This window comes from Opisthorchis viverrini (assembly GCF_000715545.1).
Source record: "Opisthorchis viverrini unplaced genomic scaffold opera_v5_216, whole genome shotgun sequence".
In the NCBI taxonomy this organism is placed as follows: domain Eukaryota; kingdom Metazoa; phylum Platyhelminthes; class Trematoda; order Opisthorchiida; family Opisthorchiidae; genus Opisthorchis; species Opisthorchis viverrini.
Genome location: NW_008751872.1, coordinates 59,876 through 85,460, shown reverse-complemented (window position 1 = coordinate 85,460; position 25,585 = coordinate 59,876). Strand labels below are relative to the sequence as shown.

Here is a 25,585-nt window from a genome sequence, read left to right as displayed (position 1 = left end):
TCAGTGGTGTTCTTGTTGTCAGTTTCTATCCAGATTGCCTGAGTGAATGTCTGGAGGTGTAGGCACCTCGGAATGATTGTGTTAAACTAGCACTGAGACCCTCCACCATCCACCTTTATTCTTTTCTTTAAAATAAGGCTTTCAAATAAGTCATGGTTGTACGGCAGTGAAACATTGGTGTTGAACACTGATGTCATGCTGTCAATGATGATGATGATGACCTATTTTTCACTACCACATTGTGAATTACCTACACTGGTCGCAATCATCTATCCAAAATTGCAACCTCTATTATTTTTACAGGTAGTTATCAAAAACGAAGCAGCCCATGAATTTCGAACCGTTCGCACCAGAAGGTAAGTTACCTTGAGAGTTTTTGGTTTTTTAAGGGAGTAAGCACTTTTAGTGGCGTAGCATACACTAGGTGATCATCGAATGGGAATTGGTTTCAAACAGAGAAAGACTGATATGTTCTCATTCGATTCTAGAAAGTGCAGTTCCGCAAAACCTGTTGCCCTTGGTTGGACGCTTGATCATGAGTTTTATTTCTTTCACGAGCTCAGGCAAGACGCAGGACGTCCACAGTGGGCGTGGAAGTTTGCTTTAAACTGGCTTGGGGCTTCAGTTGGTTCTAATCTGCTCCATTTGTCCACGAACCTTGTAATGAATGACTGTGGCATCCGCTGATTGCAAACCTGTCGCTCATGATCACCGGGTGATTTGCGGGAAAACATTCAGTGTGGTTATGGTGACATTCAGAAGGAATTATTACAGAAGTGTCAACGTGAAACAATAACCATTCATTGAAGCACGTTTTTCATTAATATATACCAGCGAAGATAAAACTCGGAATTTCTGGGAAGTTAAGCTTGGCCCAATTTGGTCTAAGGCATGAGTATGGTGCCCGGAACAATTATACATTCACTAGTGTTCTTCTGAGGAGGGATGGATTTGTAGCACAGCCCCCAAAGCAGTCCGGCACGATAGCCGGTATCACATGATACAGTAGTTACGATATCGGTCAGGGTGAACGTTTTCGGTGACCAGAACGACCTTGATGAATGCACAAAATATCGCCTGTATGCCGATCAAAGTCCGTTGCATTTCCAGTTGTTATGAGCAGTCGCGATACATCAGGTCACAAATAAGCCTCGTATGTAACAGCTCGAAGCCATCCAGACAAGGAAGTTTAAGGAACGAAAGATTATGAGCTGCACACAGAGCAAGACTTTTGGGAGGTGAAATTGCACAAAACACGAAGCAGTTGACCGTAATTATAGTTTGCCTTCATTTGCCCGGCCATAGCCTGGTATAAATGTTAGTTGCAGAAGTCTGATCAGAAAATGACCGGAGGTTGGTTCGAGCAGACTCGAAGGCAGCGAGTAAAGCACGATGGCTAGAAGCACAGCTTGGAAGTTAAATGAGGAAATACACCAAGATACTTAAAGCACAACAAGCTCACAGTGAGAGTTGATGTCTGGACCATTTGTGATGCCGTGACATATGTGTATGCCTGTGTCTGGTGGACTAACAAGTAATTGTGAGGGGAATTCAGGCAGTAACTGCTGAGGTTCCCGATACGGAACTTTGAGTGACGCATAGGTTCAACAATCCTGAATATCAAAAGGAAGAATTGGGTTCGTAATTCTACGGTACTATTTACACAAGGGTAAGCAAATGTGTACAACAAACCTCAAATGTTCACGTTCGTAGCGTCAGCAAGTTCACAGGTCTGTCACTGACCTGCGCAGTGTAGTGTCAACGTCCGCACACCAAACAACGGCGAGCGGAATGATGGTTCAGTAGCGTGGGTTGCGGTCGTTCCTTCCGACGACGGTCTTGTAATTCTCATTGGACGTGCGATCACGCGGAGCCCATGAGAAAACAAGTCAAGGCAGGCTCAACAAACGGGACAGGAACGCACATGGGTAAGTAGGTCAGCAGCGCACATTCCTACACAGACAAACATGTCAATACACAAGTGTTGGGAAGGACGGCCTCTGCGGCAAGGTGAGTGCCGGGTACGAATAAGCAAAATAACTGGAGATCAAAAGTACATAGGCGGAGTAAACAAATGAATGGGGGAATTATCATAAGGTCAAGTTAGATTCAACAGTAACATCATGGTCCAAATGGTCTGTACCATTTCTTCCATGAGGCTTTGAAGTACATTCAGTGCCATTTCACTGGAGCTTGTGCTCTACGGTCATCTATGACGTAAGCCGCCTACTTCTGAATTGCATGCGATTAGATGCGAGATTTGCGAATTTGGGAGCGCCGCTCTTTATCTAGCGTTCCGCCCCGCTGCTTTGATATGACTAATCCGGATGTTTCACGCCAACTGGATGAAGAAATAAACTGGAGTTTGGTTCTTATTCGAGTCCATCAGCAATGCATATCACTGGTAGGGATCGGGATCGAACTCTGGGCATGTGACATGAAAATGGTAATAGTAATAATAATACTGATAATCGTCCAGCATTAGTACACTTTCGGTGCCTATCTGTCGTACCACCCGAAGCACATGTGGGTTACGGCTGGTGTGTTTGTTGAGCTCGACCAATGGCTTGCAAACATCTCGTCACCACTCGACATAACATTATCAGTGCGCAAACCACCCAGTGTTGATGTTCCCAGATCAATTACCAGTGAACGCACCCTATCCGCAAATATTTCGAGACTATTACCGCCGCCCGATCAGTGAACACTCGCTGCACCTAAATTATCACGACAGGCAAATGAGTTCGCGGTTTGAACGGTATGATATGTTTGCCAGACGCATCAAAAAGTGGCTTACTAAATATTCTGGCTTGGCCGATCAAGTGAACGAACACCCAAAACCCTCCGATCAGGCAACGTCAAGAGGTTTCAAGCCTGATAGATGCTTTAGTTGACAATATGTGGGAATTTGCAGGCTTTTAGTACTTACCATCTCTCACAACTTGATTGGTGCAAAGCAAAGAATGTAACGACCAAAAAGTTGCATCGTTGTAATGGGAAAAATCTCTAGCCCGTTACATCTCCGCTCTCGTGCAAACTTTTCCGAAAAATGATGCCAAGACAGGAAGATGACTGGTGAAAAAACGCTGATATGTACATGAATTCCACGAATTCTTCAGTTTGTCGCAAGTAATCAAACCAATAGTTTTAAAAGATGGCTTATATCTCCGGTCTGCTCTCTGGAGGTTACGGTGCAGGGGATATTTAGAACAAGAACGACACTCAAACTCCTCAGTACAAGACATTCACAACGATATCTAAAGAGGGAGCTAACGTTGGAGGTCTTCCTAAGTAAGAACACGGTTTTCAGCATATGGATGGGTGATATAAATAACTGTGATATTAAAAACTTGACATGCCACATATGTGGCCACCTTTCGGCTCATGCTACCGGCTCATAAAGCCTATTAAAACGTTGTGACCAAAATTCAGGAACATGAATGTAGTTAGTTCTGCTGATAACATACCATATTTGCGCACAGAACTGGAGTGAAATTCGGCTGAGGGTTCACCGAAACAGATTCCTTGAACACCAATCGAGTAAGCTTTAGTATAGGAAATTCCAATTCACAGTTCTTTACATTTCAATTTGCTGAACCTGTAAGTTGTCAGTCGGATGATGCTGCAGCAAACGGGCCAATCTGATGAAGTTTCTGCACGTACAGGCCTTCATTTCCCCCAACGAGCACTTCCTAAATGGCCTTACAACTCATCAGCGCAAAGCGTTCTTTTGACAACCGCGCTACTAATAAACAGCAATCGGTGACTTGTAGTTTGAACTGACCAGTCAGTTCTGGGTTGAAAGATGACTTTTGAGGACGTCTTCTAGTCGCTGGTGCATGTTGCAATGACGAGTTTACGGCTATGCTGCGTAAATTTGTATCTGCTTAGAATTTGTCTAGATTCATTCTGGACATTTGTCTGTTAAATCCATTGACATTCACGAGTCAGATAAGTGGACTCATCATTCTTTCCCTGTCACTTGATCTACATGTACCTCTGCATCGGTCCTCAGCTTCCACGCTTTCATGTTGATCTTAGATTAATCGTACCGATATGTTAAACAATAGTTCTCCAAAACCATATCCGAACTTCGCATGAGGGACAGAACCCAGTGAGCCAGCGTTGCCAAGTTGTAAAGATGCAGGAGTTCGAAGCCATTACTTTGTGTTGACAGGGCCAGTAAATTTAACGAAGTTTAGATATTTCCACGTTTATCTGTCACTTTCAACTGTACAGCCAATGAACCAAACGTTCAAGTACCAATGCTTCAACAAACCGGAGGATTGATGAAATCGATTAAGGTGGAATGAATGTATCACGACTGGTTCCAATAAACTGAACTGGAATTGTCTTGCATCACAAACCTTCACCGCGCATCACTTGAGAATGGAATGCAGATGGACGACACGTGGAGAACAATAATACGAAATGAATAATTATTCGCATCAGGTTACTCAAAATTCAGTTGACTGGAACCAAAAAGCCGTAATTAGCATGAAATACCCCTGAATCTCATAATTACTGACCAGTAGGACTAGAGTTTTAGTGAGAAAAATTATGAAGCAATGGTGAGATGAGTTTTCAGGGCCTACTTCTTGATCACCACAGCCCTAAGCCCCCCTGTAAGCTTCAGAATCTGAAACAAATAGAGCGTCAGGATTTAAACTGTTGATCGTTGGTATTCCTTACAAAAGATTTTCTGAACTGAACAGAATGGAGTACGCGATTTGACATAAAGAAGGGGCTTATAGTTTCTGGGATACGCGCAAACATTCAGTGACTACCACTGAAGATGAGAAGGCCATATATATATATATATAAAGTTCACTACTTTGTGGTGGCCTGGCTTGTACGGCTTAGTAAAAATGAGAGATAAACTGACTGGAATATTTTCCCCTAAGAGTTAGCCTTCGGAGCAAGCTCAGCGGGGAGCAGACAAACATAGAGCAGCGATTCCCGTGTTATGATTAGTCAGTTAATTAGCTTCGAAATGCGTGTGAGGACAGTGAGAATTTTTCTTCACTCGGCCGGCATATCCATAGTACTTGAAGCAGCAACTTAGACTCTCCTCGACGAAGAACGGGTTTGGTAAGTTCTTGTATAAAAGCCGAACTTCACCAGTAAAGCGAGTACTGATAGATCAAAACAGAGGATGGCTACTGGTTTCAAAGGAATCAAGCGCTTTGGTATCGATGCTGCAACGTTCAGCTAGGCAAAGATGATAGGACAGGGAGAACTTTGAAACTGGGTTTGGATACATCTTTTGGATTGGCGTACCAAAAGTCAGTCAATAAAAACACGCATTTGGTTTTCTAGTTTCCAGTAGCTCGCCAGAAATGCGCCAGCGTTGAAAGCTGAAACCGGTAATATTGATGAAAAGTATTGTCAACTTTTGAGTGTCCAAATTTGAGGGGATTTCGTCGTGGCATGCAAATCTCTTAAACCTGTTCGGTGAAGAAAACATCACTCAGGCAATCATGTTTATTGCTTTTGTTCGAAAGAGATTCCTACCATTTGTCTTTTTGCACCTGTATGGCATCACACCCAAAGTTGACATCAACTCTGCATTGTTGGTCCACAACTTGTGATGCGTACCTCAGGTTGATTGTCTGAGAATTTGCGCTGTATACATGAATTATTTACTAGTGATCTTGTCTGTTTTCCAGTGACCATGTTGGCCTCAAATCAGTCTTTCGAACAGTAATTAAGTGAAAATATCAACAGGATTGGATTATCGGATTAAAATCGTTAGGTGTACGATAGGAAAATCGCAAAATGTGGCAGTCAACTTACTGAGGCAGTGGATAGACGTTTTTTCACTTGGTCTTTCTACGACTAACTGTTGTGTTTGCTGCCATACCTTTTCTCTGAAACTCACATTTCCACCTCAAAACAGATCTGCCTTGTTTGCTTGACTGCGGAGACAATGGAGAGTGCGAAATTGATTCGAACCTTCAGGAAGGTTGTGTTTGCAATGTGTTCTACACTCTGGTAAGGCAGGCCAATGCAGAAACCTCCGGAATATGCAATCGTAAGTCGATTCCATTTGAACGATGAATCGGTGACCATGCGTTTGTCTGTCAAACCATTCAAGTCACATTCACTCCAGATTACATCGTGGCGAGGCATCAAATTTTTACCTCAGCAGGGTGGGAGCTTCTGGGCGCGATTTTATTCCATTCATTACGATATTCCCTGAAACCAGTAAACACGCTTCCTCAGGTCTCCGGTGTGTTCTCAGATACAGCTGCTCTACAGTGACCTGCAGCAAAGCACTGGTGTCCAAATCAACTCAAGTTATAACCATTTTTGCTTTAGTATTTTGTTGGTCTGAATGTGCTGTGCTTAGAGTCACTTTTGCCCACACCGAAAATAATGGGTAAAGTGGCCAAATTTCACCTAAGTTGTGTAGAGTTCTGTTACGAAAGTGTCCGAGAATAGACGAGATCTGGAACTGGACACCAATGTGGAGATAAGACTCCACGAATATGAGTAGTTTTTGACAAAATCACAGAACCCTCAATAACACGCAAAAGAAATGAATGGTAACAATAGTACTTCATTTTGTGCATTTGTAATCCAAAGTTGGCTTATCATAAGTAAAACTGTTGAGCTTGCTGCCTGTGCGTAAGGGCAAACAGTTTTCCCTTTCCAAGAGTATCATTAAGAGTACGCAGCTTTTTATACCCAAAGTGCACTTGATCTTGTAAAACACGCACACCCGCTTCAGGGGCTGACTGAAAATTGAAGTAACTTTCTCTTTGGAAAAAATTCGTTAGATCCAGCACGCAAAAGCACAGGTACATAATCCAATGCGCCTATCTTACCTACTAGCCGATGACCCATGCTGAGGTTTTAAGTTTCGGGACTTTTTAGCTAAGCTAGGCTTCTACTGACCCTAAAGTAGAGAAAACGTCGCCCCTCAATATGTGAACAGTGACAACTAAGTTTGCGAACAAGCAAATAAGCAAGTAGTAAGTAAATGGAATGCCATCATAGCGTTTTTTTTGGAATCCATTTGAAGTTAACGATCCTAATCCAAGGAAATGGTATTATACGGGCGTTTATCCGCGATAGGTGGATAATCGCGCTTATTTGTTCAGTTGGTAGGTTTGACTTTTTAGTCCACCGCAGCAGAATGTTTCGACATGCACCACATTGTTGTCCATGGTTGCATTCATTGGTGGATGGTTTCTGCGGATTAGTGAGGCTGGTCACATGTCTAGGGTCTAGGAGTTTCAATCATCATGTAGGTAGTTGGAGTATCATAGAAAGCCACCGGCCGTTAATTCACCCTCAATTATGGCTTATAGCATTTTAAGTGACTTTGAAGATTACACCATCAAACACTTGTCGCCGAGAAATATTGCCAATTGAATGCCAAGTGATCTTTATGGCCAGCCAGTTGGGGTAATGCGTCACTCGACTCACATTGGTTACTAGTTAGCGTTTAACTTACAAAAATTTGAATACTCAACAATAAAACGTTATGAGCTTCACGGGTGTACCTGGGCAGACGTGAACATATTTCTGTCTCAAAGACTTAACTATTTATCCGTATTGATTTTTGGACAAATATAGCAGGCTACTTTCAGCACTGTTTTCCGACAACAAATAATAAAATAATAATAATAAAGTCACTTCATTGCGCCCTCTGCAACTGCATAGGAACACCCACGTCCGGAATTCAAGACCAGACAAGGGTAAGGATATGCATTGCTGAGTAGCTCTAATGAGAGTCCAGTGCTTCCCCTCATTCGGTGTGGACTCACGGGAATACGCGAGCCAGGACAGGAGAAGACCTGCTCAAATGAAGGTGATGTGGAGGTAAAATTAGTATTTGGTGTCAAACGTTCCTCTTGAGCTATGTTCTCGGATTCTGTGGACAAGTAAGACAGAATATTCTGCTAAATCGAGGATACGAATGCTCTTATGTAAGAAAAGGTTATTGAGGCACCCTAGTTTCTTTTCCGAAAAATCGTGAAATGAAAGTTTTGACATTGATGTGATGACAACAGACGAGCGAATGTCATTTCACGAAATTACATGAGTGCGTGTGGAAAAAGCGAACTTGTTCACATACACTGTTCATCTATCGAACTTTCACCTAGTTTGAATATTTTAGATTGGTATTCGTATTTTGGTAAACAACTGGTCCTCTAAATCTCAAAAGCGACCTCCATCTTTCAGTGTCGAATATTATGGTCAGTGTCTGTCTTATTCTGCGTGGGTACATTTGAAATAGAATGTAATTTGGTACTGCTATTAGCCTAACAAGCGGTTGATTAATCTGTTCTCATTAATATGAAATAAATACCAACGGTTTTCAAGCACCCAAAGAGTTCTCTGAAGGTCATCGTCGTTAGCTGAAAACAAAAAAACTTTTCCGGGCGCAACCCTCTCCTATGCAAACATGGTGGTGAACGTCACGTTTAATCCTCACTAGACAACCTAAAAGTACAATAACTCTGTCTGGCTAGTCCCCGTTTCCTTTCTTGCTTTGAATAGTTGACTGGATACTTATCGTCATCGTGATTCTTCTCGGCTTTATCGTGCTGGCAGCCATAATCGTCCCCACAGCCGTATGCATCAGAAGAAAGTGGAGGATAAAGCGTCTACAGAGAGCTAAACTGAGGTCGGAAATAAACCCAGAACCTGGGGAAACTGGAGTCGAACCTATGGATTACGAAGTCTCTTGAGCTTTTCACATGAATGGGTGCAAACGCGGAACAATATCGGACTAGTTAGTTCAAATGTGCAGAACTCTAAGGCACCTGTAGCCAAACTGTGCAATATTGTGATTTTTTATTCGATAAAAAGTGGAGTAGAACATGAAGATACAGTGTTGTCTTTTTAATAGCTTCTGCTTGGCTACTTGGGAGCAGTACTTGACGCGCATTGGCGTATTGTTGGGAAGTGATGCTCCTGACACCCAGTATAAACTGACTGCGACTATCCAAAGAGTCGGGGGTCAAGTTTGCTAACGTTTCCAAACATATATAGATGGAGGGCCGGGTGTATCCGTCACGACTGTTCAGAATGACACACACTTCAAGTGACAATGAAGGTGTCCGTATCCGTTGCAGGTACCATTGCACATTCGGGTGAAACAGTCTCAAGTTTCACGCTTTTCGATCTAAATGCACGTTCGGACCTGTCAAACTCCAAAAGTTCGATGAGTTTGAAATGTGGACCAGAGTTTTCATCTCCCTAAAAAATGAAAATCGTGCAATTCGTGTAGGTCACTACAAAACCTTCGCACCTCATGGTAGTTAAGGTCTAGTTAGAACCGACAAATAAACCACAAAACCGTCGGTCGCACTTGAATTGTGCTCTTACAAACATAAATTTCTCACGAGGTAGTTCACTACTTGCAATAAACTTCTCTTACACAGAAATCTAATACCTATTGAATGTGTTTCCTTTTCAGATTCGTTGTCCACTTGGGAATCAAAATGATCCCAGATAAAGGCATATGACAGTCACAGAGGGATGCATTGATATTCTCCTGCGGGCCCAATACAGCGTTCAAAACTAGGGCTGGTGAACAGTTTGCTGAAACCTCGATGAAATTCAATAGAATTTCAAAAAATCGAGGGAATTCCCTCGTGTGTGTGGAAAAAATTGGGGTTACCCAAAAAATCCAGTCCACCAAAGGGTTAGTCTATTCGGCAGTGTTGTGGAATATAGGTAGCTGGGGTGCGCTGATTGGTTGTTGGTCTGATCGCCGAGCATGGCAGTTGGATTGCAAACGTTTCGTTACCAATCGAGTTGTCATCGCCAGTGGCATTCAACTCCGCACTGACGATGTCACCTCGATTTTTAATGAAACGTCTGCAATCCAACTGCTAAGCTCGGCAAACAAACCGAAAACCGGTCAGTCTACTTATCCGCTAGATACCTCATAAACTTCACCAAATGGCTTTCTGTACTCCGATACTTTTGAGGAGTTCAGCACAAAAGTAAACGATGGCGTGGCTTTGAATTTTGAATAACCAGGATGATCTTCGATGCATAAACAGATAGCGATATGTAAAAGTTCGCTTGTGATAGGTAAGTCGGTCCCATGCGTGCACGTCATGGGGTTAGTCTCATCTGTTTTCGTTTTTTTTAATCCTGGGGCGAAGGGGACAGGGAACACAAACGGTATACTTGGAGTTTTCGGCCCAGCGGGGAATAGTTCACCTCGTTTTGCTCATTTTCAAGTAAACTCAGATGTGGTGAAAGCACATGCTTTTTATAGCCCCCAAACGTACACACACATGAGTTTGAGATGACTCTAACTCCTAATTTATAGCCCAGCTGTTTTATTTCCCTCACAAAATTCTACATTTCTGGCGAAATATCGAGTGGTTACATCCACTATAGAAACGCTGACCAGTCCGGACTTCAGGGTTGACAAGAAATTAAACACAGAACTTTTCTTATCGCGGTAAAATTTTAGGCATCTAATGAACCTTTTCGCCCGTTCCTATCACGTCTTACGCATTCGTGGTCTCAGGTAGTTATACTAAACTGGTTATCAGACTGAAACGTACGGACTGCATGGACTATTCTCAAAACTTTCAAGAGCCACAAACAATGATCTCAATAAAAGCCAATAAGATCTCTCGTCGAACTGTTGATTAAATATGATGGACAAGACTTTCACATAAATCCTCCCATCCATTGAGTGTGGGAGGCCAAGGATGTTTCACATGACCACGTGAAGTTCACCATAGTGCCCGTATTCAGAGAGATGGGACACAGACAGAAGGTGAGCAATTTTCGTGGCGTCAGGCCGATTTATAATGCTGGCCAAATGTTGGCTTGTAATCTGGCTAACCGGATGAACGTGGGTATTGTTGACAGGTTACTTCCAAAGAGGCAGCGTGGATTCTGGAACGGAAGGTGCATCATTAATTTAATATCCACATTGAGATAAATACAAAAGGAATATCGGCAGTGTAACAAAACACCATGTATTATACCGAGTAACTTCGTAAATGGCCTTAAGTAAGTGAACAGAGAGATATTTTTGGTCGTTCTGGGGAATATGGGTGATCAAAGCAAAAACAGTTCGTCTTTTCAAATATTTCCGCTTTGGAATGAGGGTTTATGTCCGATCTTGTGGGACTGCATCTTCTGACTTCAATACTGGCATCGGGCTGATAAAAGATCGCATGGTGACATTAGTTTTTTTCAGCTTGTATGCAATCATAAGAAGGTTGAACATAGTTTGATTATTCCTGGATTGCCACCTTTTTAGTTTAAGACGTTTCTTAATCAGACCACTACCACGTGACTTGAGAGTCCGTATGTTGCTTTCTACTGACGATGTTGTCCTACTTGCATATTCGTGTTTAGCGATAATATTCGTGGACAGCGCATCCTGTTCGAGTCAAAACGCGACTACTCTTCAAACTTCTGTTTTCTATCAACCTATTGGAATGACCTAATATGTAGGCTCCTTCCACCCAGACCAAATAAACGAGAAGGAATCAAACCCGGATACCGGAGAATAGCATCGCGTTTTGAGGAACCCAAAGACGTGCCTGGAAAAATCATTATCTCTCAGTGGGTACAAAGAATGCGGTGCTCTGTGCTATCGTATTGTCTGCGTCCTTGTTCATCAGTGGGATGTAGTCTGCATAGATGCGTCATATTCAAAAGACTGACCGATTTCGTCTGCAGTATCCGTAGAGGATCACATACATACGTTAGTCAGACTGGATACTGGATACAAGAACTCCTCAGGAGGAAGAAATATACGGAACCCGAGACCTCTTTCTCTGTATTCTGTTCGGCTGTTCAGGCCGTGTGAAATGTCTTCGGATCGCACTCCCGAACGAGTGCTCTACAAGCAGTTAAGGACTAGTCTCTTAGGTCTGGGAAGACAAAATCTACGATAGTTAAGCAAACCTCAGGTGATGATAGAAAACAGTAATTTATTTGAGACCATCATTTAGTTTGATGATGGGCAGGGGTCTTGGCCCAAAACCATTAGTGGCGCACGGTGAGACAGGCTGCTTCGATTCTCGAACATAAACGATCCTTTCATAAACGAGTTGTGAGTAGTAGACCCATGGAGATGCTGAACCTACGAACGAGTCTGCATGATGAAAAGCAGACTCGCGGGACAGCAAAGTTTCTATAATGTGTCACCCGCAAAGCGTTGGCAAGTAATACGAAGAAATTTCGCTGTAGTTCGTAACGGATGAAACAGTTTCTTCTACACCTTTACCTCTTGTTTATCCACACAAGCTGAAATAAATCTCCCCGGGCAGACTCCGACGGATAGAATTGCATGTGAGTGCGGAGATGGACAGCGCGGTATTACACTGTGGTGTAAAGAAACTGACAGATGACGTTAGTACATCGACTTTTGAAGCCACGCTAGTGCCTACTGTAAATCCATCATACTCAGGCCGGCTGCTGATTACCGTGGTTTTATAACCAATGCCTATCTTGGGTTTCAATAAAGCCGCCGATTCCGACATAAAACAAACTGGACGAACCGGTGGAGGCATTCAGATGAACCAACAGAAGGGTTGCAGCAATGTCCCGTTAGCCCAACTCGCCATTCGTATAAGACCACACGTTGAAAGGTATAATGAGCGTGATGTTCCAAGTGGGAGTTGGAAAAGAGGGTATAAGTCTGTTGCACAACAGTGTAACCGTAGACAGTGCCAAGGCGAACACAAGCGCCACAGAATTCAATGAAGGGTCTATAACCGCGGAAACAATACTGGTGGGTTTTAAGTGGAAGTTTGAGAATCAGCCCCTAGACAACATAGGACTACACTCAAATTTAAAAACTTCCAATAAAATCACCAAAATAATGCCAAATATAAGGAAAGGGATTGCTCTGAGGACGAGTGTGGTATTCTGCATCACAAAGAGAGTTACGTGGAACACTCCTTAGGGAGTAGCAGAGTACGCGCAGAACCGAACAAATTGCCTTATTTGTTCATATTACCGTAAGATCTAGGGATTCTCAGGTGAGATTTCGACATGTAACTGAAAGTCTGTGATGAAAAGCCGCAAAACACAGTACACCTGTTTCATCCTCACGGAGATTCATCAGTATTGAGTATCTCATGGATCTCCAGGGATTTGCAAACGTGTGGCCTTCTAGGTACTGACTGCAGATCAAACCTTTCTACCACGAGCGGCCCATCAGCGCGGTGGTTAACGCGTACTTGGAAAAGACATGGGGTTATTTATCCTTCCATCACGAAATCCATACTCTGTGGCCGCGCACTGACGGGCCCCTCGGAGGATAACTTCTCAAATGGAGGGATCACTCATGTGAATTAATCGTCCTTATTTCCCAGCCAGAAGATCGAGGATTTGAATCTCCCTGAAGGTATTAGTGCGCAGGTGGCGATAGCCATAATACAAATCAGAAGGTGAATAGAAGTTTTTAACATGGTTGCGACACGTATAAAAATGAATACAATGCGAAATGGGAGCAAGTCAATAAAGGAACTTATCATATGTGAGAGTCCCTTGGTGAAAGTCCGGACGGCGGTAACGTGTTTTCTCCGCAGTTTGGCTGCTACACGTGTTCCATGATTGTCCGTGGACTTGTGGAGAGGTTGACGTCCTGCTCCCTGCGCGCGCGCGAGTCTGTGCGTGTTGACTGTGTTGTCGCTTCCTATATATAGGAAAGTTTGATGTGTATAAAATATGAATCGTTCCGTGCGTACTAAACACGAACTGACTTGTAGTCGGTCAAGGTTGCGGGTGGAACGGCGTTTGTCACGTGACTTGTGTGCTTGTGTAGCAGGTAAGTCGTGGGATCTAGTAAACACCTATGTACTGGACAAATTAAGTGAAGTTGGTTGAGGGGACATGGAAATGTCCGCTACAAAGGTTCCTGGGGTGCGCTCTGCTGATTTCCGAAAAGGTTAAACTAGTGCCTCACTTACACGACGAAATACCGACTGGAAGGTGTCACTTTTGCCTAATGCCACCATGTGGTCCTTTCAGAAAGACAGACTTGCACTACGGTTTTCCTCTTCGGAGAAATTACCTGAAGGAACTGAAATGAGCTGAATTTCTCGGAGACATGGTTGGTTTCCACTGGAGGCAGCTAAACGTCCAAAAGATGATTCAGGAGAATGGCTGAATGGCCCCTGGCCTTGTTTCCCCATGCGTTTTGAAGCTACAGCCCTAGTTCACGACATAATAGGCTCTGAATATAAGTCTTTTGCGGAAAGACGCAAAATCACTTGCATGGCCCGACAATAATTGAAATTGACTTGCCAAGCTTGTCAGTTAGCCTGAAAGCTTAGCGTCACTAATGAGAGTGACATCATCAGTGCGCTATTGGGTGGATAACTCCTCCTTGGCTGCCCCAGTTCGTATAGCTGTAAGGGTCAGCTGATATCTGTTGCAGTAATCAGCCAACGGGAAATCATCTCACTTGGAAACTAGGCTTTGATAACCTGGCAGTATCCCAGCCCTCGTGCCTCCTCCCACTGTTTTTTTTCGAGTGATCTGTTGTGGCCTGTATTGCTTGAATTCGACTGGTGCGTCGAGCTGTTTCTGTAAGAGCATCTTGGGTTCCTGGGCTGACTGGTCGGTTTCCGCTTTCCTTTGCGTCGTGGTCATCCTTTCCTTCTGTTGATTGGCTCTTACGCCGGTTTCCTTCTTAGTATCCCACCTCCTTCGATTTAAATGGTCTATTATGAAATTCCGTTGCGCTGTTGTCAGATTTTCTCAAGGTTGCTTGGATGGATGCGCTTTTTGTTTGAAATGACTGTTTTTCCTGTGCTGAGGATTTCTTTGCGTTTGATTGGTTATTCAGGAATGAAAAACAGTTTTGAGTGAGGAATTCATAGGGGGCAGGATTCTGCTGTATATCACCACACTCCTTTAGAAACTATGCTACCTGAGACGTAAGCCGCTTATTCATCGCTACAGATGCGGAATAATTTGGTCATCCTTCAGTTTTAGTGAGTGGGATAGGACTTACCCAATAAGCATCTTTCAGACACTGTCCTGATTAGTGTACAAACATGGTGATTAGTGCTTCTGACTTATTGACACCTTCGTTTTGAAACAGGGATTTTCAGATTCCCTCAACCTCTTGTTTCATTTACCTGGTTTAAGTTATACCATTGAGACAGAAGGTGACACCGTACAAAATATTCAGTTTCCAAGTACACCACCTCATTTCTACGGTTCGAGATAATCGTCATCTTAATTTGTCAGCATGCAAATAAGGGTTCGGTCACCTTGGAACGATCACGGCAGACATCTGAAGGGCTGTCAGATGAGTATTCTGGATTTTGCTCGATAAGTCGACATCACTTAACGGGAATGATTTGCCGGTGGCACAACACTCCTTCAGACAATACCGGTTGATTACGAGGCTGGAATAAATCATGTCACTGAGCGTTCCGGTGGTCGGTTACAAATTCCCAACCTCATACAACGGCCCCTTCCAAAAGTGTTTTCACGACTAAGGATTCCAGTCATGATCGTAAGGACCAAACCTACTGGACTGATGGACAAAAGTCTGATTCCTCGTCAGGAATAGGAAACTTTAACTCACCTAATACAGAAACTCTTATGGCAGCCAGAGTCCACCTGACTAACGAAAGTGTTAGAAATTCGACACTACTGAAGACTGGATAGGAGAACAGCGGCCCAATCTGCTCGGTTTTTGATAGACTTTCCGTTATCTAGACTAAACACTTATGCTTGCAAATGTAAATCAGAGCACCATTATGGCCAGTGAATTAGGGAAGCGAGATGATTTTGACGTCATATAGTGGAAACGGTTTTGGCAGACATTCCAAACTATGAATAGTCAATTTTTTTTCGAAAACCATCATACATTCTACAGGTGTTTGCAATCACATTTGTCGTGCCCCGTGGGAGAGTCCCTGGGAATTACAATAAAAATACATCTGAAGATTTTGTAGAACCCGTTTCTGAGTTGTGTTAGCAAAGTGGAATTGTGGGGCTGTTCAGTAGCCGGAGAATTACTCTAAGAGCACGATTTCCGCTGCGACGCAAATTTAAGTTCATGTCAATATCATATCTTCATGAACCAGGAATCATCATCACTCTTTGTTTCATATTCACAAAACGTAGTTTCCATGGAATTTACGTTTGACGAAAGCGGGCGTCGTCACCCTGTCCTTGTTGGTAACCCCATCGATACACAGGAAGTACAAACGCAACAGGATCACCCGTAGAACATTCTGTTCCAAGAATTCAATATCATCGTGAAGGAGCGCTCAAACATACGGCCGCTGTAAAGTAGGACGCACAGTTTTCGATGGACTTTCCTGTATCGATGATTGGCTATAAAAACAGATGCCTTCTGTTGGGCAGAGAGCGACGGCAGCCGGCAGCTAACACTACTCTTTTTTGTCAGTAGGCGGAGGAAATAATATATTACGAACCTCTGGGACAGCAGATCCCCGATTTCCTACTGTGCTCTTTTAAGACAGCAAAGATTCCTCGTCTGTGCGCCATTCTGCCACAAGCGAATTCATATCCGGACCAAATTACCGGCGCCTGACTACCGCGCATCGAATTACTCACCAGATCTACGAACTATGTATGCCAGCGCCAAAGTAACCAACAAACATATTGGAAATACGAGTCATGCGACGCCATTCGGATGCGCCGATTCTTCTTTGAGCTCCCTGCTCAGTTAAAGTAACAACGAATGACCGGTTCGTATCAGAAGAATAATTGTGTACACGTTCAAGCAAGATACCAGATTAGGATTGTAGCTAGTCTCTTGGGGATCACAGCTTAATGCTCTACTGTTGAACTCCCTTCGCCTCTATTAAGTGTTTTGCCCCATTTCCAGAACGTATCTTCGTTCAAATACTTAGACGTCTGAGTGCGTCCTTATATGTGCTAACTTCCGGCAAAATGGAGCGGCATCGATTACTCGGAGATATGCGGTCGGCTATGACGACTATGCTTTTCAGTGCCCAATTCACCAAAACCGTGCATGGCGGCACGTGAGGGAGATTCTACCCCAAGAAGCGCAACAACCAGGTTTTATATGCATGAATTGGCTAAACCTTGGAACGTTGAGAGCGCACAACTGACGTATATCGTTCTCATGGCCCGTCTTTCTCGATACTGCCGGACCTGAAACAGCACGATCGACCGTAAATGAGCCTTGATTTTGACCACATCCCGGAAAAATTGAGCCTCAAAATGACCAAAAGCGATGTCCCCTTATAACGGAAAATTCAATAGGTCTAAAAAAACAAAGCATCAACGTTTCGTTCTATGTGCGGCATCGTTACCCTCTTCATAAGCTGCCATATACTTCAACAGGGAGATTCAGGAAATTCGAGCAACAAAAAGAACTGGAGTTTGATTAGTCATCAAAAAGAAGTGTCGCTGATTGTGTTCGATAGGTAATGACACCTGCGAATCAAGTTATTTTTCTTCTGTCCTGACAACTCATGAGTAGCGTGATTCACGGCCGTTTGTTATGACACCGCCTCGTTTCCTTGTTGTTCGTTACCTGGGTTTTGCTGCTGTTTATTCTCTAGTTACTGATGTCAAGATCTGTTGCCTATACTTTTAGGCTCGAGTGTCCCCTCTGACAGAAAAACGGATGAGCCTGGGGTCTGACTTAGAGCTCCTCGGATGGTAGGCGAGCGTGCTACCGGCTACACTGAATCATCATCGGAGACCCCATCTTTTGTAATACCTTCACACCTCATCTGCCAGATAACCTTATTTGAGATTTATTTCAAACGGGTCTGAGCGCACAATCCGATTTGGCACGTGACAGGAGCTGCTGCCTCGCACCGTCAGCCAAAGACAGCTTATCTCCCGAAAGTGCTGATTCTTTTCCGCGTCTTGTCTCTCTATACGGACAATTTAAAGTCTGACTGCCCGTAGCTGTACGTTTGTACAGCATTCGGTACTTATTAACTATTGCTTCCAGAAAGCCGTGCTGCCTCACTGGCTATTTTTCTGCTTCTGTCGATTGCACTGATATTGGTTGTACGTTTTGCTTAATTCATGATGTTCATTAACCCGTTTGTCCATAAAGTCAGTTCTTGATAGTTCTCAATACAGCATCTACTGCCCTCGTCCGCCTGTTCCTACTGCCCACTGAATACAAACTGCGTATAGTCCGACAGCTGCAGTAGTCCTGTGAGATCCTTAGCTGCCTGGATCTTACAGCAGGTACCGTTTGTTCAGTCATCGGATAATATTTCTGTCGTATTAAAACTGTTCAAAGCAGAAAACACTGACCCGCCCTCTGGTCCGCTGCAATTATTACTCCATTTTACTGCAAGCGTACCGCTAAACTAATGATTAGTAGCGTTCTGTTTTACATCCACTGGCACTGTAAGAAAACTTAAGCAGCTGAAAAATGCCCGTCGAATAATAAAATGTATTTCCAAGAGTAAAGTTCTGGTGGGAAACATATTTTGGCTGGAACACTGGACTAAAAATACGCACCGGAGGATACCAACAGGCTAAACTTGGCAATCGCACATCCCTGTTCAGGAGGTAAAAAACGTGCGATCGTTGCGTCAACTGGATTCCGAAAACAAGCGGGACCGGTTGAAGGGTGACCCTTCTTGGAGGTTGCTCATAAAGAACCAGGGCAATGGGAGGATACTCCCCGCCAATTTAAGCATGCTGTTATGATAAAAGGATCAGAAAGTATGAAAATACCCGAAAGACCTTTGAAAGGAAGAAATGCAGTGCGATCGCCAGCATTAAATGACACTTCTAGATCTAAGGCAGCAATCATTGGTCATCTATGTGCGGCGATGCGCAAGCCGTCCCAAGGTAGAGATGTGGTCAATACAAGTCTGGACGGATCGCCGTTTGTAGGATAATACCTGTGAGCAATTTAAGTGACGGGAATAAGGCCGACGCCCAGGTGATTCTCAGATCCAGAAACATCTTTTCCTAAAGAGACATGACAGCAAATACCCTTCGTTCCCAACGCTTCGTCTGCTTTCCGGATGCTCCACACAAGTTTTGTCTGACTTAACGAGTCCTCGCTTTCCTAAGCAAGGGAAGGGTAGGAAGTCCGACCAGTTCCTCCGCTTTTCTTCAAAACTTCAGTTGCGTTTTTGACCCTGCCACAGGAAATGGACAGTTCAAGCCTCATACTAAAGCTGATGCGTTGATACTTGACTGGACGACGCAAATCACCTAAAGTGCTTTTCAAGTGTTCCATCAGACGAAGCAGACGAAACTCGGACTGCACTTTTGAGCCTAGATGACTCTAGTGACTGTCGGTTTTCTTGGACAAATTCGAAAGGGTCTGATTACCCCTAGTGTTGCCTCATTTTTTCATATCTTGGACCTTTCTTCTGATCAGTCTTGTGATTGCGAGTTCGGAGACTATGCCCAATCGTATTATCAGTCATGCGGGACCACCCTCCTTGCACCGATAAAGAACATGGACCGCTGTAAGAGTCTACTGGAGTTGAATAGTCATTTTGTTTTGCAGTCACTCATTCAAGCGCCGAATTCACACCGTTCGTATTTCGTTTCCATTGGCAGATCGGTTGGTTTCGCGTTCGAGGGAGGCCCATAGAGCTGTAAATGGTAAACCACACTCTGCAGTGAGTGAACATCATAATGGTGAATACATTCAATCCCTTTCAGGAACCATCAACAATGTGTATTATGAAAATTCTCAGGGATAGTGGAACTTGGCTCCACGACTAACTCAGAGGAAGAATGATACCAACAGTGAGTGAATTCGTCCTTTAATGTACCAGTCAGTACGTAACTATGTGATGTAAATCCCAGGATAGATGAGGGGGTCTATATCCTGTCTACCTGCGAATCAGTCGCTGCCGATGGGCCCTTCGTGGCCGAACGGCCATGCCTTCAAATACCTGCTGGAAGATAACGCGCTCACATCGCCCTGGAGGTTCGTGGATGATTCCCAATAAGGACGAAACAGCCGCACAGTGATTCTGGTTTTCCGAACAAACGCTCAACTCTAAAATTTCGTGGCGATATCTTGTACAGATTACGTGCAACGCGACCGAAACGTGTCGCGGATTCGCTTACAAACTTCAACTGTGGTATTGAGACCCAATGTCAAAGGGATGAGCGCCCGATCACAGACCAGTGACACCACTTCAAACCACCGAAAAAAAACTTTCGAACAAACTTGACCCCCATCTTCGAAAGCGTTGTATTCTGAGATGAAGTGAAAACCGAGAACAGTGGTTACCTTTTAAGGCTCCACAAACAACGGGAACTAGTTGGTTCTTTTAGATAGGCGCATTAACAAGCAGGAATAGAGGGTAAATTCACGTACAGAGGAATGTTAGTCGGGCAACAGACGCTAATACTCATCCCGGTCGGTGAAGCAGTCAAATTGAGCTTTAGCTACGTAAATGATAAACATATAGAGGCAGGCCCCATTATTGAAGAATCAAGTGAGAATGAAAAAAGCGGGAGGCAACAATAACACAAAGCTTACAATAGGTCCTCATTGAGCCGTTCATGGATGAGAGTCGGAGGTTCATGGCCGTTTGAACCAAGGGGCGTGATGGTGCACACCAAGTATCATACTGGGCGGCCTATCTACTTGGTGATCCGAAGCATGCAGCCACACTATCCCAGGGTGCCGGCAATAAGAACTTGAAAAAAGCAACGCTTGACACTTTTAGGTTAAATCCAGCAAAAATCACATCTCTCGATGAATGTGGGAAGAGCGAACGAGCGAACGAAAAAGGACCTGGATTTCATACAGGAACCCACCAAGGTGACCCAATAACAAGACTGTTCTAAGTAAAGAACAAAGGAAGAGGTCTGATGCATGCACACAATTGTGTGGGAACTGGGGAAGGTAAGGCCAGTCCTTGATCCAAGATGGGCGGAGAGAACGACACCGAATGCGAGTTTTGTGATCTTCTAGTGACCGATTGCAAGAACGACGGTTTATTGACCACGGCGAGGAAAAGGGGCACTAGTGCCACGTCCACCAAGAGAAGGGTGGCCAAATCCTCCACGACCACCTCGACCACCACCACGCATCCCCGTAGAACCACCACGACCAGTGCTCGCGCGCATTGGACCTTGACCAGAAGGGCGATTCTAAGGAAAGTAGTGGGAACACGACGAATAGATGTTGGCTCCGGTATGAAGACATAGTTCAGTAAACCTGTTATATACAGACTATGCGTAACGCAACGATGCTAAGAGTTCCGCCCTTTTGGTACAGTTTGGACCATCATGTTATGTTATGCAATTTGAATGAATGTGAAAAGACACGTTTTCAGTTTACAATCGTCCTGGAGTGGGCATCACATCATGGGTCTGGGACTAGCCCTAGTCTGTGTTAGTTACAAGCTACCCATTGGTCCCAGCTGCTACATTCCCACTTGCTGAGAAGAGGAAAAACAGGCAGAAACCGAACGCCAGAGGCAACGATCTGACCAGCCACCCACGTTGATCTCAACATCGACAGCATCAAATCAGCGTTCAACATTGATTCTTCGCTGCTATAAGAACAATTTATTCGAAAGCCCTATTGCGAAGATTAAAAGCGGATGGGAAAGTGTAGTAACGGTATTTCTCGCGGCTTAGTATTCGGTCTTAACCACCCAAGCCAGCGTTCGCGTCAAAACAACCACGCAAGGTACACAAGGTGTAATAACGCGCAAAACCATGCCGAAAACACTTGTACAGCATATGCCGCGAAAACATTCTGGAACTCCTGACGCTTTCTGCATGCGCCATTGACAACCGGCATTCTGTGAATGATCATGACTGGTTGTAGGGTCCAGGCTTTCGACCAATCAGGTCTGCAAGCGGCCCGAACTTTTTGCCAGCTATGTGCGGAACAGGCTTCTCGGCCGTAGCAGCGCCTAACTGCTGGCGGTAAAGCTTTTCGGTGTGGAATTCCGCCTAACAGGAAGGGACTTAGTGCAGTCATTCCGAGGTGCATACAACTCATTCAAATATGAATGGAAACTGACAAGAACGCCAGTGACATCGACTAGTGGTCACGTCTTGCAGGATCTCCAAACATGCACAGTGGGGATCACGCGGTCCAAATATCTGGAGATAAGCCCCACAAGCACCACCCATACTTTACGTAATAACTTCGATGTCCCCATGCCAGGCCAAAGATTGCTCATCTCCCCGCTGGCGCCAATTTGACTAAGGTACAGAAAATAATACTCTCTTCGGCATTCTCAATACAAGGCCTAGCAACCACAGCACCCGGTGCCGCACACATTCTTCGATTGAATTCCGTCGCAGAACCGAATAAGTCACTAATTGTCTCTTTGGGGATTCGCCGACATCAGCCTACACGAACTGCGATTCCGAGGTAGCGGTTGTCAAAGATCTGAAGACATCTCAGTTCCGCTGTTCAAATGGGCCAGCCATACAAGAAAACAGCATGTGCTGAAGCCTGATGCACATGCCCCTTGAGTTTTAGGGACATGTTCCCGCTACAGGTGTCTCAAATTAGCAAGCGCAGCCCGAGCCTTGCAGAATCCTGCATTGACCTCATCAAACTATAATCGGAACTAACAAAACTCCCAAGATACGTAAGACGATCCACTACCTCAAGTGTCTCTCCTTTGGTTGCAAGTGACGTCTTCAGTGACTGCATGTTCGAAAGCATGATCTTACACATTGTTGGTGAAAAGCGAATACCAAATGATCAAGTGACTTTGGTCGGTTTATCCAAAAACACGCGAACGATGTCATCTGCACACTCCAGACAGAAAAAGTTTTCGTCGGTATCTGTTTAAACATCCGTTTGAAGACCTTCTAGCGCTCATCTCGTCGATTACAAAATTAAGTAAGAATGGGAAAAATGAGTATCCTCGTCGGACACCCACTGACTTGGCATAAGTAGCGTCGACTAGGCGAAAGGATTAATCATACATTTCCACCGCACGACAGATTGATGGCTCTCATCGGAAACCGACAGGATAGTCTTACTGAGTGATATTTTCCCAGATAAGTAGTTCAGTAGCGAAATAAATGGCGCGTAAGATCGACACATTCATCTTAAGATAACTCGGCATTTTTTAAGGCTTCCTCACTTGACTTAACCCCAAAAGAACTTTCAAGTATAAGAACAAAAGTCTAAAGACGGTAAAAGCTGACTGATATTCTTGGAACTCAGGATATTTGTGACCCTAAAATGTTCGTAGCTGCATTTCACTAAAAGCGCGAAATCATAACAAAATGAGACAAACTAGGCAAGCTTCCATCTGGTTCATCACCACAAAGTGAAACCGGTGATGGCCCCAAGCCATAAACCCTTGAGGTCTATTGGGTCAAAACGACAACAACATTTCACTCACATCCTGTTGGAAGCCATGGTCCCCTGAAGCAGCGCGCCCGTCCGGTATCGGCTGAGAACGCCCACCAGCGCCTCTAGGCCTGAAGGTAAAATAATATGGAGTCATAAAGAAAAAAGAAGTAAAGAGCTCTAGCCGTGTTTGTTTGGGCGTCATCTGTGAGACTGAACAAATTTTATCCAAGGGAAGTTAACAAAACAATGGATCATGAGTGAAATCGGTTTGGGTGGAGAATTTAAAGGAAGTTGTTTTGAAAAATTACCACAAATATTGAGCCCGTTTGGAAAAAGCGTTGCACGCCACCTATAGGATGAGAGGATCTACAGTGGACATCTGTTTATGGAGCGCAACCCCACCTAAATCGCTGTGTTCGAGTTTTACAAGACGTAAGTGTGGAAGTAAACAATCATTTGCAAACTGGGATGACGCTAACCAAGGGAATTTCCCGTCCACGACATCCCTCAAAGAATGTAATGTGCAGAAGCCACCTAAGCCTTCAGTTGGGTTAATCATCAACGCACCAAAGTACCATCCCAGATTTGAAATGTTAATTTTATGTTTAATAGAAAGACGAACAACTCACCGCTAAAACCATCAGCGAGTTTAGCGATAGTGACTAGGTAGTCCTACCAAGCCTATGTGAAACAAACCCAGTGCATGACGAAAAAACGCTAGGTAGGGAACGCAGCTGGGAAAAGAGATGTTTAAACTGGGGTCGGGTGTATCATTCAAGAAGCTTCCAGGCACATTTCTATTACCATGAAGGTAACAGGGTTTTGTAGCATCCAATTTGCCTGTAGTCCCCTTCGGTTCCTGTCGCCGCGTCATTGTCTGTCTACCATGAATCATTCACCAACAAGAACAACGTGAAATCTAGAAAACTGAATGCGTGTAGCATATGCTTCAGTCATATCAGCCAAGTAGTTTCTAATATATCCTAACGGAACAAAACTTCTTAACCAGTGTCCGATTGTGCAACACCTCAAAGCAAAGAAGCTTTGGTGCCGCAACTTTCTTAATGCTCTCAGCACAACGGTTCGAATGAAATTTTGATTACATAGTAAGAGCACCAACTGGCTTCTACAGATAAAATTATTGTCATGCTTCATCGACCGCCGGGTGGTGTCATTATTAGGGTCTCCTAACTTGCTGCATATACTGGGGCTGGTAAGTGAAAACAAACTATTGCTGGTGCCGAACTTCATATATTTTTTTCTCCGCATGCCCCCTTCCCTCCACTAATAATACTTCCCGTAGATTCGTCCGTTAGCACGGATAAACTCGTTCCTCTAGTATCGATCGTGGTCGTAAGATTGCACGGACAGTCTCAGGCATCCTGAAATCAAGTTTCAAGCCTCGATACTCGGTCTCTCGTTGTTTTTTTCAGATTCGCCCTCTAAAACGACCAGGAAAACAAGCTGCTCTTGCTCACTCACTGGACTGCCTTGACATTGATGCGTGTTGTGTACCAGAAACAATGATCCAAGATCCATGTACACTCATTAAGCTAACTACTTCATCACTACCCACTCACTTCAGGCTGGGCATACCTCGTAATCCAGAAGCCGCTGCCTCAGAACGTCCAACGGTTAACATCGTTCCAACAGCGTGCCAGCCAGGAAACCAAAATGGTCATATCGCCAGCAGTCACCAGTGACGCAGACTGACTGCCGCTGGTTTCGAAACAACTGTGCGGAATCTGACCATACACTCGCCCGGCGACACATTTCTCTTCGCTTTCTACGCCGCCCTCCAGTGGAAATGCACGAAATAACACCTTTACAACCTTACATTGTACTTTTCACTTCCGTACTCCGTATAGGGCAAACAGGCCGTATACTCCTTGAAAGCCAATGCATACTCTGCCTCTGAAACAAGCATACAAGCTGGGCGTGGTTATGCACCTCAGAACGCCACGGATGAACTCAGCTACCTCTGAAACTACAAGCTGGGCGTGGTTATGCACCTCAGAACGCCACGGATGAACTCAGCTAATTCATATTTCTCCCTTTGTGTGTCCGGTCCGGTGGAAACAACTACTTGCAAAAAATATGGCGTGGGAGTTGCACACAGCCCCAGAGCTGAACGCGCTTTGCTGCATCATCATCATCGACAGCATGACATCAGTGTTCAACACCGATGCTTCACTGCCGCACAACCATGACTTATTTGAAAAGAATAAAGGTGGACGGGGAAGGGACTTAGTGCTAGCTTAACACAATCGTTCCGAGGTGCCTACACCTCCAGACATTCACTCAGGCAATCTGGATAGAAACTGACAACAAGAACGC

At 44.3% G+C, this 25,585-nt stretch overlaps 2 protein-coding genes across 2 annotated transcripts in view; one reads left to right on the top strand and one right to left on the bottom strand.

The window, feature by feature from the left end:
* The window catches only part of T265_08384 (hypothetical protein), a gene marked incomplete at both ends in the record, with an annotated part of 47,273 nt that extends 38,434 nt beyond the window's left edge, over positions 1–8,839 (top strand). Inside the window, 2 exons of the mRNA XM_009174178.1 lie at positions 304–356; positions 8,512–8,839. Coding sequence (XP_009172442.1) covers positions 329–356; positions 8,512–8,702 — 219 coding nt within the window. The remainder of the gene's footprint in view (positions 1–303; positions 357–8,511) is intronic.
* An 11,298-nt stretch (positions 8,840–20,137) lies between these two features.
* The window catches only part of T265_08383 (hypothetical protein), a gene marked incomplete at both ends in the record, with an annotated part of 15,106 nt that continues 9,658 nt past the window's right edge, over positions 20,138–25,585 (bottom strand). The window contains 2 exons of the mRNA XM_009174177.1: positions 20,138–21,066; positions 23,298–23,376. Coding sequence (XP_009172441.1) covers positions 20,911–21,066; positions 23,298–23,376 — 235 coding nt within the window. The remainder of the gene's footprint in view (positions 21,067–23,297; positions 23,377–25,585) is intronic.